Genomic DNA, 16,353 nt, shown 5'->3' on the forward strand with positions numbered 1-16,353 from the left:
CCAACCAACCAACCAACCAACCAACCAACCAACCAACCAACCAACCAACCAACCAACCAACCAACCAACCAACCAACCCAGTTATCCTTTGAAATTTCTACTTTTTCTCTCTCTCTTTACAATGGAGTTCTGCGATCAAAACATCAGTACATAAATGTATATATTCAGCAAAAGGGTACATAGATTGTGTGCATTTGTGAAAATAAGGTTAAATATTATATGAACCAGCCTGTCACTTCTCTTATTTGTATGGTTTTGATAAGAACTACTTTCATTACTGCTTCTGCCAATATTGTATTAAACAACCTGGGTTTTTATTTTGTTTTGTTTTTTCTTTTGTTATTTAAAACTGTATTTTTAATTGCTGTGGTGGCATGGCACTTTGAGCCACTTTTTTGTGTTGGAAAGCAGCTAACAGCCTATTGTACTGATAAACAAACAGAAAATATTTGGCCACTAGAGAGAGAATGATATTCAGTTTCAGGGGCCTTTTCATCTGATCCAAGAAACCTCTTGTTATGCTTCTTTACATATGTCAGAGTCGTGCAACTCTGCTAACAAGGCCATGAGTTGTGTTAAGTGTGAGGTTCTGGGAGATATAGTATCAAAAAGTAAATTTTTCCACCAGTTTTGCTGAGGGTGTGTATAGTAGCTAAATTTGGAGGTTGTAGTATGAGAACTGCAAGTTCAAAGCCCTCAACAAAGCTGATATCCCAGCAAGCCACGGTGCATCAAGGCCATTTCACACAGGCACCTCCAGAACGTATCTCATTTGATGATTCAGAGTCTAACAGGAGAGCATGCAAACAGAAGGCAACAAGTTATACATCAGCTGCTTCTGGAAGACATGACAATTTTATCCTGTGGTGAATAACCTGCAATGGGTTATTCCCACATGAATATCCTTACTGGAGGTATCAAAGGAATGAATCTGCAACTATCAACCAGATCTTAGCCGAATCAACTATGTAGGACTGATTAATAGAATCAATAAAGTAGAATCTCACACACAGCACACCTTCTGAAAATAATGGGGGAATATAAACTTTAAATACACATTTTGTTGTGTTCATTTTGGGCCAATCTACAGCATTGTGTTTGTTATGTACCGTGAACTCAGAACTGACTTATAGTAGTTTTTAAGGTATGTGAGGTATTTAAGGAGTGGTTTTACCAGTTCCTTAATGTACAGCAGAGGTCCCCAACCCCCGGTCCACGGTCCATGTCGGTTTGAGGCCTGAACCAGACCAGGCCCCGGAGACAGACCTCTCCCCACTCCCACACGCACTCCCCCCCGCACAGCCCGTTTACACCTGTGTGCGAGCATGCCCGCAGGAGTGCTGCACTGCCCTTTGCACATGCACACAAGTGTGCGCCCGCCTGCATGAGCACCCTCTGCTACTTTGCACATGCGCACAACTACATGCTCCTTTGTGCATTTGCATGCATGCAGGGGGGTGCCCCACCTTCCCCAGCTCATCCGTGGGGCTAAAAAGGTTGGGGACCGCTGATGCACAGCATTAAAGTTGGCAAAAAAACTGTCACCCGGAATGACAGGTAGAAGGTGGCTGCACCCCTTGAACAAAAGGCAAATCAACAACTCTGGCCCCATAGAAATACTAGAGTCTTGTGACACTTTACAACATGAGTTTCCATGAAATTTAGCTTACTTCATGAAATGAATGAAATGGAATATTTCCCATCACTTCATATATCGGGGGAAGGGACAGAGAGAGAGAGAGTACGTATATGAGAGAGAGTATATGCATATGCATATGCATATGTATATGTATGTACAGAGAGCTAGAGCATGCATAGACAGCAGATAGTGAAACCAGACAGAAACTGAATACAGAAACTATAAAGGTAAAGGTTTCCCTTGACATTTTTTAGTCAGTCATGTTCGACTCTAGGGGCCAGAGTTTGTCCGAAGACAGTTTCCGTTGTCACGTGGCCAGCGCGACTTAGACCCAGAACGCTGTTTACCTTCCCACCAAAATGGTATCTATTTATCTACTCGCATTTACATGCTTTTGAACTGCTAGGTTGGCGGAAGCTGGGACAAGCGACGGGAGCTCACTCCGTTGCGTGGATTCGATCTTACGACTGCTGGTCTTCTGACCCTGCAGCACAGGCTTCTGCGGTTTAGCCCACAGCGCCACCACAGAAACTATAGACAGTGGCAATTATATTAAAAATACTGATAATTTACCAAACTGTTTCCAATAAAACAAACACATAAGCTAAAGTTATATAACCTTTATGACAGAGATCAAGAACCTGTGGCTCTTCAGATATTCCTAGACTCACTCTCTCATAATCCCTATTTATCACAACACCAGTCAGGAATTATGGGAACTGGAATCCCATACTACCTGGAGACAAAAACACCCCACCTTTGCTATCTGAAGTACAGACAAATCACAATAAGGTCGTTTATCCTTTTGTACACTATCGTAACACAAGTTATATGAACCGATACCTTCAAAAACTCACACATAGGCACACCAGTAACTGTAGTAAGATTTCCTTTGTTTTTAGGAAACGAGAGGTGCAAAGCCACAGATGCCACAGTAGCCCTTGCAACACGAAATTGGCTGCCCTTTGCAACACTATTGGAATTAGGAGGAAGTTAAAGTACAAAGCTCATGTATTTGGGATCATATCATTCTTCCATCTTTTAACAACTCAGTTCAGTCACTGTTTAATCCTATCTAGGGGGCAGGTCAAAGAAGTTCCCTTGCTGTTTTGCAACCAGCCTTAGGCTCATTGGTCATATGGGAATTCTTTTGACCAAACTTCATCCCTAAACGGAAAATGAAAAGAACATCTGTGACCTCACCCTATGCAGAATAAGATGCGTGGACTTGAATCCAGGAGGGGGACATGGGGAACCAACACAATGGATTCAGGTGTGGCTTAATTCTGCGCATGACTGGCTATAGAAAGTGTATCAACCACCTACAAGTACAGTACATAATACAATGGATAAAAGAGAATTACAAATCTGATAAATATAAGCTTGCATGGGCCAAATCAGATAAAATAATAAGAAATATATAATCTCTCTCTCTTTACCACTTGTTATTAAATGCAAACAAACACAACAATGGAGATGATGCAAATCTGATCACAGCAGTAGCTTGGGGTGGGGCAGTGGCTTGAACACAAGGGCAGTTTCATGAATTACTTTTGGCAATCTAAACTCCTAGTTCCTTCTCCCCTCCCTGCAGCGAAAATAATGCCTGGGCAACAAATCCCTTCCACCATCACTCCATGGGTAGAAGGGGCTTTGGAGGGCACATCTCATGGGGGGGGACGGACCACAGTCTTCTGGAATCTAACAAATAAAAAACACTGTGCTTTCCCACACACTACTTCCACAAAGATTTTGTTTTACAGTGTATAAACTACCAACAAGATAGGCTTTCATTTCATCACTGACCCTGTTTGTGACATTTGGTTTAATTCTAGTTTAATGAAAACAACACAGAGGGGGGAAAAACAATCTCTCCACTGGCAACTATTTCTTTAAACCTTAACAGCTGGTACAAGAAAGGCTGTGCAATGAAGTGGTTTTGGTCACCTAATACCAAATTGTATAGATCATGCACAGCAGTAAAAATGGAAATCACAACTTTTATTGATTTAAAATGTATTTAATTAAGTGATCATTTCTGTATCCAAGACCACATCCACAACGGAACCATTTTAAAGTGTGTCAGATTTAATTGGTTCAATATCAGTTTGCTCTGGAAGTGACGGTTCTGTCTGCACCATAAACTTTATTGAATTTTTAAAAACAAATTTCAATTACATCCAATATTAGCATGGGGAACTGCAAACAGTATTTACATATTGCAGTCTCCGTCTTCCCATTGTGCTGAGAGGTCTACTGAAATTTTCACTGGTTAAGTGTCACAATTATCGCCCATTCTTGCTCAATCTCTATTTCATACTATGTTCAGCACAATACTCTTTTTTTGGGAAGGGAGGGGGACTGTGTCAGGTTATCTTTGTACCTGTCGGAAATAACTCTATTCACCAAAACAAGGCAAGAACAAGTGAAAGCGAAGCAACCTTGAGCAGAACTCTTGATCAATGAATGCTTGATAACTAAATCATCACCTTGGCAGAACACCTGTTTCAGGCCCATTTTTCTTTCCAAAGAAACCTGAAGGCATCAGTGCCACAACAGCTGTCCTCAAAGCAAAGGGATTGGGTGGGGGTGGGACAGACATTCCTAACTTACTGAACACATTCTGCTTAGGAATCAAGTGATTGTAACCTTCTGCCCTACCTTTTGGATCCGCCGATGTAAGTGAAGGTAAAAGTGGAATCAGCGTATCTGAAATCTAAACACACAAAAGAGCTGTACTGTTACTGATGAACATTTTAGTGTCTTGTCATATATTGTACAGGCTTGGCATTATTGGGCAGTTCCCAGCTCCTGTCCCACAGACAACCACTGATGTGTCGAAAGGGATCCATTTAAGCCAATAATAATAATACGAATAATATAATATAGCAAAACCAGTCCCACACCCCACCCCTCCCCCGCAACAAGTGCCTCGGTGCTATGGCAACGGAAGGAATGTCCATTGTCAATGGAGGCAACAGGCAGTAACAAGCCAGTCGGCTGAAGGCAAATGATAAGTAATAATGATGAGAGGAAAGCAACAAGCAAAATATCGAAGCTTTGAACTGTGCATGTTAGATCACAAGAAGCGGGCAATCTGTAGAGAATGATATTGTTAAGTTCCACCCGTCTCTACTGCCCACCAGTCTGGTCCAAAGGCACACATAATAGGATATGCATACATTCTAGGCATATTATTCAGGACAAGATACACACACAGAGAGAGACACACAACCAAAGGTGATGGAGGAGCAGAAACCTTGCAAATCAGGCAGAAGGGGAGGATGGATTTAGTGTGCATTTCAAAATGTAATCTAATTCTGGAAAACATCACATGCGACTCCTACGCCACTTAGGTGCCAAATAGAGCATTTACACAGAGGGTGTGCTTTTTAAAAAAGGAGGGGGGCATGTTTAACATCCCCCCCCCAAAAAAGGAAGCAGCAGCAAAGATCGCCGTTGTTTTCCGGAACACCAAATGATATCCTTCCAGAAGAGCAGCCATCCTCCGATCAATATGCCACGGGGGGGGGGGGCGGAAGGGGGGCAACACAAAGCAAACAAAACACGTCTGAAAGGAATCGGCCGACCAGGAGGGAGGGGAGGGGGAGGGGGAGGGGGAGGGGAGGGGGAGGGGGAGGGAGGAGGATAGGGATGAACCCGGGACACGCACAGACAGCCAGACTGGCCAACTCACCTGCAAACTGGCAGTCTTTCTCCGCCTTGCACGTTTGGATCACAATGTCAATATCCTTCTGAATCCTCTCTTGCCTTGAACACATCCCCATAAACTAAATCCCTGGGGGAGGAAAAATAAAAATAAAACCAAAAAAGGGGGGAGGCAGCCTTTGGATTTGGACCCCGGCCCCCTCACCTCCTCCCTCGCTTCCTTTCTCTCTGCCAGTGCTAAGAGGCAGTGGAAAGATGGAAACCTCCGAGGCAGGCTGGGTGGTGAGTTAAAAAAGAAGACAACGGGCGGAAAAAAAACGCCTTTTCCTTCGTTGCCTGAGAGATCCGGGAAAGGTCGCTCTTGCATGCCCAGATGTGCCCGCCCAGATGTTGGTGTTCAATCTTTCTCTTCCCCCCCTCCTCTTCTGGCTTGGCACCGGATCCGAGAGCAAGGGGGGTTGGCGAGCCGCTCCTGGCGCTGCTCTTCAGCTCCCGAGAGACCGAGGCGGAGAAGCCCAGCGGCTCGGAACCGGAGCCTTCGCACGCTCGTCGCCTTCCCTCCGCTCCCGCGGGGCTGCTGGAGAGGAGCCGTGTGACCCGAGCTTTGCGCGGGCGGGCGAGCGGGGGGAAGCGGCCACGGGAAAGGCGCTGGGGCGGAAGCGGAGGCGGCGGCGGCGGCGGTGGCGAAGAACAAGAGCCCTGAAGAAGCCCCGGCGGCGGCGGCGGCGGCTCCGACTCCTCCAGGCGGCCAGCGAGCGAGCGAGCGAGCGAGGCTCTCCCACACACCACACGCGCGCACACCGTGACGGCTCCCCGAGAGGCCGACACTTCTGCAGCGACGCCAAGCCGCAAACCCCTCCCTTCGCCGCCGCCGCCGCCGCTCCCAGCCCAGACACTCCGCCCGCCACACGTACTGTGGTGGCTCTCGGACGGAGGGACGAGGCGGGAAGCTCCCGGCGCCCTTCTCCCCTCCGGGGGGCCCTGCAGGAAGCGGCTCCTAGGGGCCCCCGGTGGGGAGGGGGGCCGGGGAGCCGCCTCGGGGCTCCCCCCGCGCCGCCTCGAGAGCTGAGGGGGAGACAGGCACCCACCTAGGCATAGGCATTCTCGAGAGCCTTGTGGAAATGCATGCCGCCCCCCGACCGCCCCATCCTTCCTTGCCCTGCTGTTTCCCCCTGCCGGCTTAAAGGTCAGGCCTGCTGTGGGAAGAGCAGGAATCGGACCCTTATTGACCTTTTGTGGGCTTTTCACTTTGTTGACCTGCACTTGTGAGGGGATCCTCATTGACCCCGTTGGCAGGTCCACTTGGTACATACACTGACTCTATTGAGCTAAGAGCCTCCCGATAGTTTTAGGACACCCTTCTGCCTCTTTTCCTTTCTGTCTCTATGGGCGTGGGTGGGTGTATACACACAGGTATATATTATACATGGTGTTTGTTTATCTGGTTTGTTTATTATTTTCCTGTATATATGGCCAGAGCAGTACACAATATTATTCAAATTCAAATGAATTTTAAAGCACACTAAAAGGTACAGTATAACATATTATAAAAGGGACTATGTTAACTCCAACTTTGCTATGTTTGTTTGAATTCCAGAGTAGTCAGAAGTGGTTTTCCTGCCCTTATTTCTGGGGATGCTCTTGCTCAAGGCTACATAGGTGTTCTATTGAGTTACCCAGAAGTGCTTTGCCATTCACTTCTTCTGGATGCACCCTGGTACTTTGCAGTTTGTTGTTGTTTAGTCGTTTAGTCGTGTCTGACTCTTCCTGACCCCATGAACCAGGGCATGCCAGGCCCTCCTATCTTCCACTGTCAGATTCATGTTGGTAGCTTCGATGACACTGTCCAACCACCTCATCCTCTGTTGTTCCCTTCTCCTCTTGCCTTCACACTTTCCCAACATTAGCATCTTTTCCAGGGAGTCTTCTCTTCTCATGAGATGGCCAAAGTATTGGAGCCTCAGCTTCAGGATCTGTCTTTCCAGTGATCAGTCAGGGTTGATTTCCTTCAAAATGGATAGGTTTGTTCTCTTGCAGTCCAGGGGACTCTCAAGAGTCTCCTCCAACACCACAATTCAAAAGTATCAATTTTTCAGCAGTCAGCTTTCTTTATGGTCCAGCTCTCACTTCCATACATCACTACAGGAAAAACCATAGCTTTGACTATGCGGAACTTTGTTGGCAAAGTGATGTCTCTGCTTTTTAAGATGCTGTTGAGGTTTGTCATCGCTTTCCTCCCAAGAAGCAGGCGTCTTTTAATTTCAGGGCTGCTGTCACCATCTGCAGTGATCATGGAGCCCAAGAAGTTTGAAGTTTGAACAAGGCTCTATTCTCAGAAGGTACAGCTGGGAATTGAACTCCCAACCTCTGGCTCTCCCAGGTACCCAACACATGGTTCAGTGAGCTTGAGTGTTGGCTAGAGAGCCAGAATCAGGAGTTCAATTTCCCCCTGTGCCTCCTGGGAAGAGCCAACCTATGGAGCCTTGAGCAAGACCATCCCCAGAAACAAGAGCAGGTAAACCATTTCTGACTACAGTATTCTAAGCCTGGAATTGATTTGACAGCATGTAATTAAAACAAACAGTAAATAGCAGAAAATGCATTATCATGACAGTGATGGAAACACAGATGCAATTAGCAGCACCCCAAAGTGCTCAGAAACAGTTCTATCTTACATCACCCCCACCCCCACCCCCACCCCCCGAATCTTTGCAAACACTTCATATATTGCAGGGATTAAAGAAAGGGGTTCCACAGCATGGGGATGACAACATCGAAAGATCCATTCCTAATATATCCAAATTAAACAGCATTGACAGCTGGTACCTTTAAAAGGACAGCCCACATCTACTGGGATTCCATGCCATGCACTGGAATAAGTAGGATGAAGTCCACAAAATTTAGGCCAAATAAAACTATTAGTCTTTAGAGTGCCCAGGAGTTCTGTTTGTTTCAATTGTAATACATTATTACAGACGAAGATGGCTACCACTCTGGAAATTTCTCTGATGTTTCTCTGATGTGATACAATGGTGGTAGACAGATTCCTGCAAACTACGGTATAAACACACATTCATTTTATTTATTTTTAATGTGCTTCCATACTGTCCTGCCTTTCCCCCAGTGAACCCAAAAACAACATACCCAACTTTCTCTTTTTCATTTTGTCTTCACCCTGAGAGAAGATAATTGACCCAAGGTGCTTCTGTGAATTTCATGACCCAGTGACAACTAGATCCCAGAGCTCCTAAATTCGGCTTATCGTTCTAAACACTTTACCATTCTTTTTGGACTTCTGAGACAAGAAAACTTCTAAACTGGACTGAGTGTACAGATTAACAATCTGTGGATAGTATGAATAGGTGTACAGTTGTTGAACACCATATATTATCCAGATTGTCAAGTATAATAAGCATAAAAAGAAGGCCTCATTAGCCCACCTCCTCATCAGATGCCTCCATTGCTCTCTAGCTCTGTAAGTTGAAAACCTCACTGTATTAGGACATCTCCATGCCATAATGAGGCTTCCAATATAAAATTGGGCTGCTCGCCTTCACTGTACCTAAACTGCACTGCAGGGCTCCTGTGAAGATGAAAGGGTTGAGGAGGGGGCAATGTCCTGAACTCATTTGGAAAAGGTAAGAGGAAACTGTGCCCATTCACCAGTACCTAAAGAAATGTGGAAATAGTTTTGGGTGAAAGTATATTTAAACATTACTGATTGTCACATCAGAAGCTTATGCAGGTAAGTGCTCTATTGCTTGATACATAAATCAAACCTTGAAATCAGTGCTACAAGCAGCCGATACTGTACACATACCTCAGAAGGCATCAGAAATAAAACGTGACCTCAGAACCAAAACAACAGGTACAATGTAACAGAAAACATTACATTTGAAGAGCTTGCCTGCTGTGGTAGATTACTAAATCCAGTTTTGGTGCACCTTCCTTGGCTCCCTGTTAGTTTTCATGCTCAATTCAAAGTGCTGGCTATGACTTAGGAAGCCTGTAATGGTTTAGGATCTTGATACTTGTTGGAGCGCCTATCGCAGAGATTGGCTATCTATCCCACCTGTTTCTACGTATCAATCAACTTTGTTAAAAGTTGCTACACTGAGGGAGGCCAAAAAGGCGAACATGAGGAATTGTATCAGGCCAAAATAAAATAAAAATAAAGAAGACGAAAACATTGTGGCACCTTAGACAAACTGCTGTATTTTAAGGTGAGCTTAAGTGGACAAGTCTATTTCCATAGATAAATGAGGAATTGTGCCTTTCGATTGTGGCCTCTAGTTTCTGCAATAAAATGCTAATAGAGACACACCAGGCTCCTTACTTACTTACTATTAGAAAGACAGTAAAAAAAACCCAAATTATTCAAAGCTGCCTTTAATAACTGAATCTCCGAGATGCTGTCAATAATAACTTTTTAAAGTAATTCTAGATTTTTTAAGGGTTATTCACATTTATGATTATTATTATTGTATTCACGAAGGCTTTCACGGCCGGGATCTAAAGGTTGTTGTGGGTTTTTCAGGCTCTTTGGCCGTGTTCTGAAGGTTGTTCTTCCTAACGTTTCACCAGTCTCTGTGGCCGGCATCTTCAGAGGACAGCAGGACTGTCTGTGTAATATTATGTCTGTTGTTGTTATGCGCTAGCAAGTCACTTCTAACTTAGGGCAACCTGGTGAATGAGAGACTTCCTGAAGGCCCTATCACCAAAAGTCCTGCTCAGATCTTGGAAACTTAAGGCTGTGTACTATCAGACTAATGGCTCAATCCTATTATACCTTGGATTTCCCAGTTGCACAAACCAACACTGGAGTACCAGCTCCCAAGCACAGCCCACCAGCATACACATCTGATCTCTCTTTACAAGTGACCACATAAGTCTCACAGTATTCCATTACCTGCCCGAAATTCAGAAATTTTTTTAGGGGCTGGAAACAGAAAGCAGAGAGTAGGAATAAATGGCCAGTTCTCACAGTAGAAACAATGGGTTCTCTCAGAGATCCATCTCTGGAATGAATGCTTTGTTATTTTCTTATACAAATGGATGTGGTGGTGAATAGTGAATGGTATGGTGCATGGAGTAGAGTGACAGTTTAAGATTTAGGAGACCTAGATTCAAATCTCCCCTCTGCTATGCAAACTCACTGAAGTTGGGGGAGTAGAACTGGTAAAAGTACTTTCACTTACTTTAAAAGCACTGTTCCATCATGACAGCACACACATATATGAATAGTGAGGGTGAATAGTGAACAATGAGGTAATCATGTTTGCACCAAATTATTCAGGCAGATTAGGAAAAAAAAAGAAAAACAAATTACATGAATAATTCATTAACTAGATAACTTGGAATCGCAGATTTGGGGGGGCATTGGGGGTGAATGGGCAGGTGGTGTGTGCCGTGTGATACCTAAGCCAGCCTGGTGTCCTCAGGTGAAATGAAGGATGCTGTCCCATCACCAGTGCTCTTTTAGAGTCAAGTGCCAGTCTAGTGTTTACATGTAGAATTGGGGGACAGGGTACATTGGCCTTTCTCAGGCAGCAAAATATTTTGAGTCAGCCCACCACCAGGGTCTTGTCACCAATGACAACACCCTTATAAGTGTAAAATTATGATAAGCACACCTGCAGACTTATTTCTTACTCTGCACATTTTTAAACAGACACAGGTCTTCAGAATACGCATAAGAAAGGTAATATATGAAATCGCCCTGAGAGCCTGACAAGTTTTTAGTGTCTGTGCATGTCATGACAGATCAAACAGAAATTTGAGGAGTAGGGTTCCCCCCCCCCCGCATCAGACATATGGCTGGATCATATCCAGAGGAGGCCAAACACAATGGTAAAAGATCTGTGGAAACCCAACTCTGTGAGGAACAGTTGACAGAGTGTGATGTGTTTAGCCTAGAGAAGAAAGGATTGCAAGGTGATAATGATACCTGTCTTCAAATATCTGCAGAGCTACTGAACAGAACACAAACAAAGTTTTCCCCCACCCCTCTGTTCCAGAAGGCAAGGCCAAAAACAAAAGGATTTCAAAGAGGAGAAAGGGGATTTTGACTTCAGTCGTAAAAGAAACCTCTTGAGAGTTCTGTGATAGCAGAATGGGCTGCCTTGGAGAATGTTAGGTTCTTCCTTTTGGGGGTTTGTATGTCTAACATGTTTTTTTTTTTTTTTTAACAATGGCACAGGGTTGGGCTACACTCCAATCCTTCCATTCTATAATTCTGAGCAACTGACTGAGAAGTACAGAAAATGCAGACAGCACTTTGAGCATTATGTGTAAAAATGTCTTTCTTTCTTTCTTTCTTTCTTTCTTTCTTTCTTTCTTTCTTTCTTTCTTTCTTTCTTTCTTTCTTTCTTTCTTTCTTTCTTTCTTTCTTTCTTTCTTTCTTTAAGGAGATGAAGGAAAGCTAGGGTGCAGCCCACCCTTGACTATAGTAGCAACTCTGATTACAACTGATCTGGGAATATATATGTAGGTTTGCAATGTGGGAGAAGATATGAAGCAGAAGATGAAGAGGATTAACCAATGAGCAAAACAGAAAGAATGACTTGTCTGAGCCAAATCTACAATTTAGCAAAGCATGTTTCAAATAAAATCAACCAATGAATATTGGGAAACAACAGATTTCTAGTAGGTGATTCTGCACATTTTCCATTTGTCAGGAAGACTAGACATTTTGCTTAAATAAAGCTTTCAGTTTTCCATATCATTAAGCCACTTATTCGTCCAACTCCATTTAGACATTTCATCTTAGACAAACAAGCTGACCCTGCCAGGCCAAACTCCGTGACTGCTCTCTGAGACTTCTTATTCCTACATCTTTCAAACTATCTTTCTTTCTTTTGACTACTGTTTTGGGGTCGGTTTGTTTCTTCTCTCCTAGCATACAATTCTCTAATCAGCACAACTGAAAGCAGGAATGAGTAAATCCAGTGAGTCTGGGGAATAATTGTTGATAAACCCCCAGATATTTCACAGAAGTATAGTGTTTGTTTACTGTGGTAAATATCCATCTTAAAACAAAGCCTTAAACCTTGCTTCAGAAGAAAACCATTGCTCCTAGAGACTTGGATTCTTAAGAGTTTGGAGTTGGTGATTTATGCACTTTGTTTACAAATGATAAAGTCTGGTTTAATTTTTAAACAACAACAACAACAACACCCATGGTATTAGAAATTATTAAAAATAAAATGCTTATTTTGGCTTACCAGTCTGCCAATTAATGCACTACCAATCAAAAAGCATTACACAGCATAACTGCATTTCCCTACATCATGGATTTTCCATTGTACAATCATAGAAGCTGTCTTACATTGAATCAGACCCTTGGTCCATATGGCAAGATTTGTCAGCTAAAAATGGCACCAGATTTCCAGATATTCAGGCAAGATGTTCCTATGAGTCCCACCCCCCACCCCTAGCCTTTTCTGTAAATGTTTGGGGTTGAATCAAAGACTTTCTGAGGACAAGCCAACAACCCATAGGCTGGGAGTGAGGGAGGTGTGTGTGTGTGTGTGAAAGAAATGGTGGGAAAAGATGAAAGGTTACAAGCAGAAGGCAATGATGTCTCGGCTGCCTGTAAAAATCCATTTCTGAGGCAGATATTTGAATCAGAAAGAGCAGGAGACCTGAAGAGGCTGGAACTGCTGCTACTACTTAGACTGTTAAGGCCCTTGCCAAGCTGGTCTACGGTTTTGATGACTTTGCATGTGGAGTTGATTCTTCGGTGTTATGGACACCCAACCCAGCAGTGGAAGATGTCTTGGATTTTTATCTGCATGTGAATTCAAATGGTCACTTGGACTTTGCAATTCTACAAGCAACTTCTGTATTGCTGATGCCATCAAGATCTTGGGTGCACAAATTGTAGCATTTGGTTGTTGTTATAATTGCTCATGTTGTCTGTTATATAACTGTTCATTTTTAAAATGGTTCATTTTTGTGAAATTGTGTTTGGAAGGTTCATCAATAGATATCTAAGTAAACAGACAGCTCCGCAGAACTTTGAAGTGTTCCAGAAGCAGACCAGAAGAAGCCATGCAAGTTTAAAATCTTTGTAATCTTTTGACTGTGATGTGACAAGTTCCACAGAAATAAAAAGAGGATTTTTTAAAAACTGCCCATCTGTCTGTTTCTCTGTATGTCTACTTCCTCGTTGGTGGTCGGTTTGTTTAAGGTTAACTGATTAATTAGCAGTTGTTCTCCTGCCTCATGGGCACTCCTGGACTGCCTAAAGTGTACTTCACTTCCTTGACACACCCAGATCAGCCTTCCCAATATGCCAACAACTGACAGTAGATGTTTCAGATTCACTTTCACCTTCGCTATTCTTAAGTGATCCTGCAAGAAAGAAGAAAGGAAGAAAAAATCCCCTTCAGCTACAATGACTCTGCTTTTGCTTTAAATCTGGCAAAGTGTTTAAATGGCATAAAGGTCAACTTCAAAAAAAAATTGTTTGAGGAAGGTTGTAACTATCAACCAGCAAAGGTTCTGAACATTTAAAGATATCTGAAAAGTTAGTCATGGTTTGCTACAGTAGCAAGGCAAGAGAGTCTTGTGGCACCCTAAATGTAAACAGAATTAGCTTTCATGTAATATAGCCCATTTAATCAACTATATGCACTATATGCTGTTGGAATGAGATAACAATGGTAAAATGTACAAAGAATTGACAACCTTCTTTCTTTATACATATCAGAGTGTTGAACAATTTAAAATTATGGTTGTATATGAAATATAGGTAAAATTAAAAGCAAATTAAAAAGTTAAGATAATTAGATTATTCTTGACCAGAAGCAGACTTCTTCAGTAGTATTATCTTGGCCACTTGCTAAATCTTCTTTTGTAGAGTGGTGAGAAATAAATTGCATGCATTGAATGAATTTCTCCACAGTCACAGAAAATTTGTCCTGTATCCAAGTAGCCACATTTTACTTGGAATTCTTTGATCTTCCTGACTCATTTCAAAGTCTATTAAGTGACGTCCAGATGATCCAGCTAGAGTCTTCTCCTGGTGGGAGACACTCTTCAGCATTCATCCCTTTGGCAAGTTGTGTTGTTTTTGTTCTCCACGGGTTTAGCCTAGCCTCTTCTAGTTTAATATTTAGAACCTGAGATGTTTGGAGAAAACTTTTCCTTGACTTTAACCATCATCTAGGGAACTGGTGCCCATGAAATGAATGGGTTTGGTGCTGCATTACCTTATTTCATTCATTATTTGCTAGCACCTCTCAGTGTCTTTCTGGAGGGGCTATGCCAGACAAATAATAGACATTTTCAATGGGGTAGGTTTCAGGCAGCTGGTAATAACTAGAGATCGGGACAAATATAAAAACGGATCTTTTTTTCGATAGCCGATTCGTCAAATATTCATTGATCTTTATCCATAAAAATATAAATCTAGACGAATATGGCAGGATAAATATTTCCTTGGTTTTATTTGTCGATCCGTTAATATTCATATATATTTGTTACCTTTTTAGGGGTCTCTCTGAGCTTGCTGGTGTCAATTAGAAGCCACTCCGGAGTGAGAACAGTTGCTGCTGCTGGCTTGCTGTTGCTCTGGAGGTTTGGTTTCATTTTTCTGACAACAAAGCAAATGAACATGTCGCTTATATTTTTCTTTTTTAAAATTACTGTATCATTCATTCATCACCATCATCAACTGTACTGGGAATTTGGGAAGGGATTTTCACGTAGCTTAGGCTACTTGGAAGGGCTTTTTTCAAACTTTTTGTTTCTAGAGGCTTGTGTCCTGTGTGTTGTCTTCAGTCAAGTGGAGGCTTGCATCTGAGGCACGGTGGGTGGGGGAAAATTTGTTGGTGTGACTTGCGTTTGTGTGTGTGCATGCTTAGCTTGGCAGGACTACATTATTCAATCAGTTTTCAAAAGTTTAGTTTGGGATTTGGAGGTTTGCATCTTAGGCGCAGTGGGTGGGTGGGGGTGTAGCTGGATCAATCCTTTTTTCTCCTTTTCCCTAAAACGAAATTGGCGTGAAGTGTCTGTGTGTGTGTGTGTGTGTGTGTGTGTGTGTGTGTGTGTGTGTGTGTGTGTGTGTGTGTGTGTGTGTGTGTGTGTGTGTGTGTGTGTGTGTGTGTGAATGTCTCTGACTGAGACTTAGCTGGCAGAGCTTTTCTTTTTGGATTCTTTTTGGCTTTTCATTCAGCCACAGTGGGTTGATGGGGTATTTTTACTAATTACATTATACTGAGGGGGGACTTTGTTTAGGTAGGGAGGTCACCCTTTAGTGAAGGCAGGAGGAGAAGGGGACGACAGAGGATGAGATGGCTGGACAGTGTCATCGAAGCTACCAATATGAATTTGACACAACTCCGGGAGGCGGTGGAGGATAGGAGGGCCTGGCGTGCTCTGGTCCATGGGGTCATGAAGAGTTGGACATGACTAAACGACTAAACAACAACAACCACCACTCCATCATTCAAAAAATAAAATTTGCACAGTCACTCCCTCTCTCCATTGTTGTTGTTGTTGTTAGGCAGGCAGTAGAAAATGAAAGGATTTCTTCTCAGCCAATTGAAAGGGAAGAAGGCTGTGAAGCTATGTAAGCTCGGCAGTGGCAGCATGTCCATCACCACCATGTGTACGTCTACTACCACCATGACAACCACCACTGTTCCTCTTCCGATGGCCTTGGAGGCAGAGATGCCTAAAGAACTGCCGCTCCTCTTCCTAGAGGAGTCTGAGGAGTTACTGGTTGTTTCTGAAGATCCCCAGTCTGATTTGGAACCAGTAACAGCAGGACAGGCTTCACAGCCCCCCCCCGTCCCCAGAATCATCTGTTCCCTCCTCCCAGACCAGCAGCACCCCTGGGACAGAGAGTTCTTCCCAGGCCAGCAATCAGGGGCAGGCAGTGGGTCCTCGTTTGGGCAAACATGGCAGAGGGACCATGTGGGATCATTTCATGGTGCTCAGCGATGACCCACAGCTGGCATGCTGCAATACCTGCCTTGGGGTGGTCCAGAGCGGGTCAGGTCCCAGGCATCTGTTCTCCACCGCCCTCCGCCAACATC

General features: G+C 43.6%; 1 protein-coding gene across 1 annotated transcript in view; it reads right to left on the reverse strand.

The window, feature by feature from the left end:
- PARP8 (poly(ADP-ribose) polymerase family member 8) overlaps nt 1-5,802 on the reverse strand; it is a 190,060-nt gene extending 184,258 nt beyond the window's left edge. Inside the window, exons 1-2 of the mRNA XM_020783646.3 lie at nt 5,337-5,802; nt 4,301-4,355 (exon numbers count right to left, since the gene is read on the reverse strand). Of these exons, the coding sequence (XP_020639305.2) occupies nt 4,301-4,355; nt 5,337-5,427 (146 nt within the window). The 5' untranslated portion in view covers nt 5,428-5,802. The remainder of the gene's footprint in view (nt 1-4,300; nt 4,356-5,336) is intronic.
- Nucleotides 5,803-16,353: the final 10,551 nt, after the last annotated feature.

Source organism: Pogona vitticeps, chromosome 2, assembly GCF_051106095.1.
Source record: "Pogona vitticeps strain Pit_001003342236 chromosome 2, PviZW2.1, whole genome shotgun sequence".
Classification (NCBI taxonomy): domain Eukaryota; kingdom Metazoa; phylum Chordata; class Lepidosauria; order Squamata; family Agamidae; genus Pogona; species Pogona vitticeps.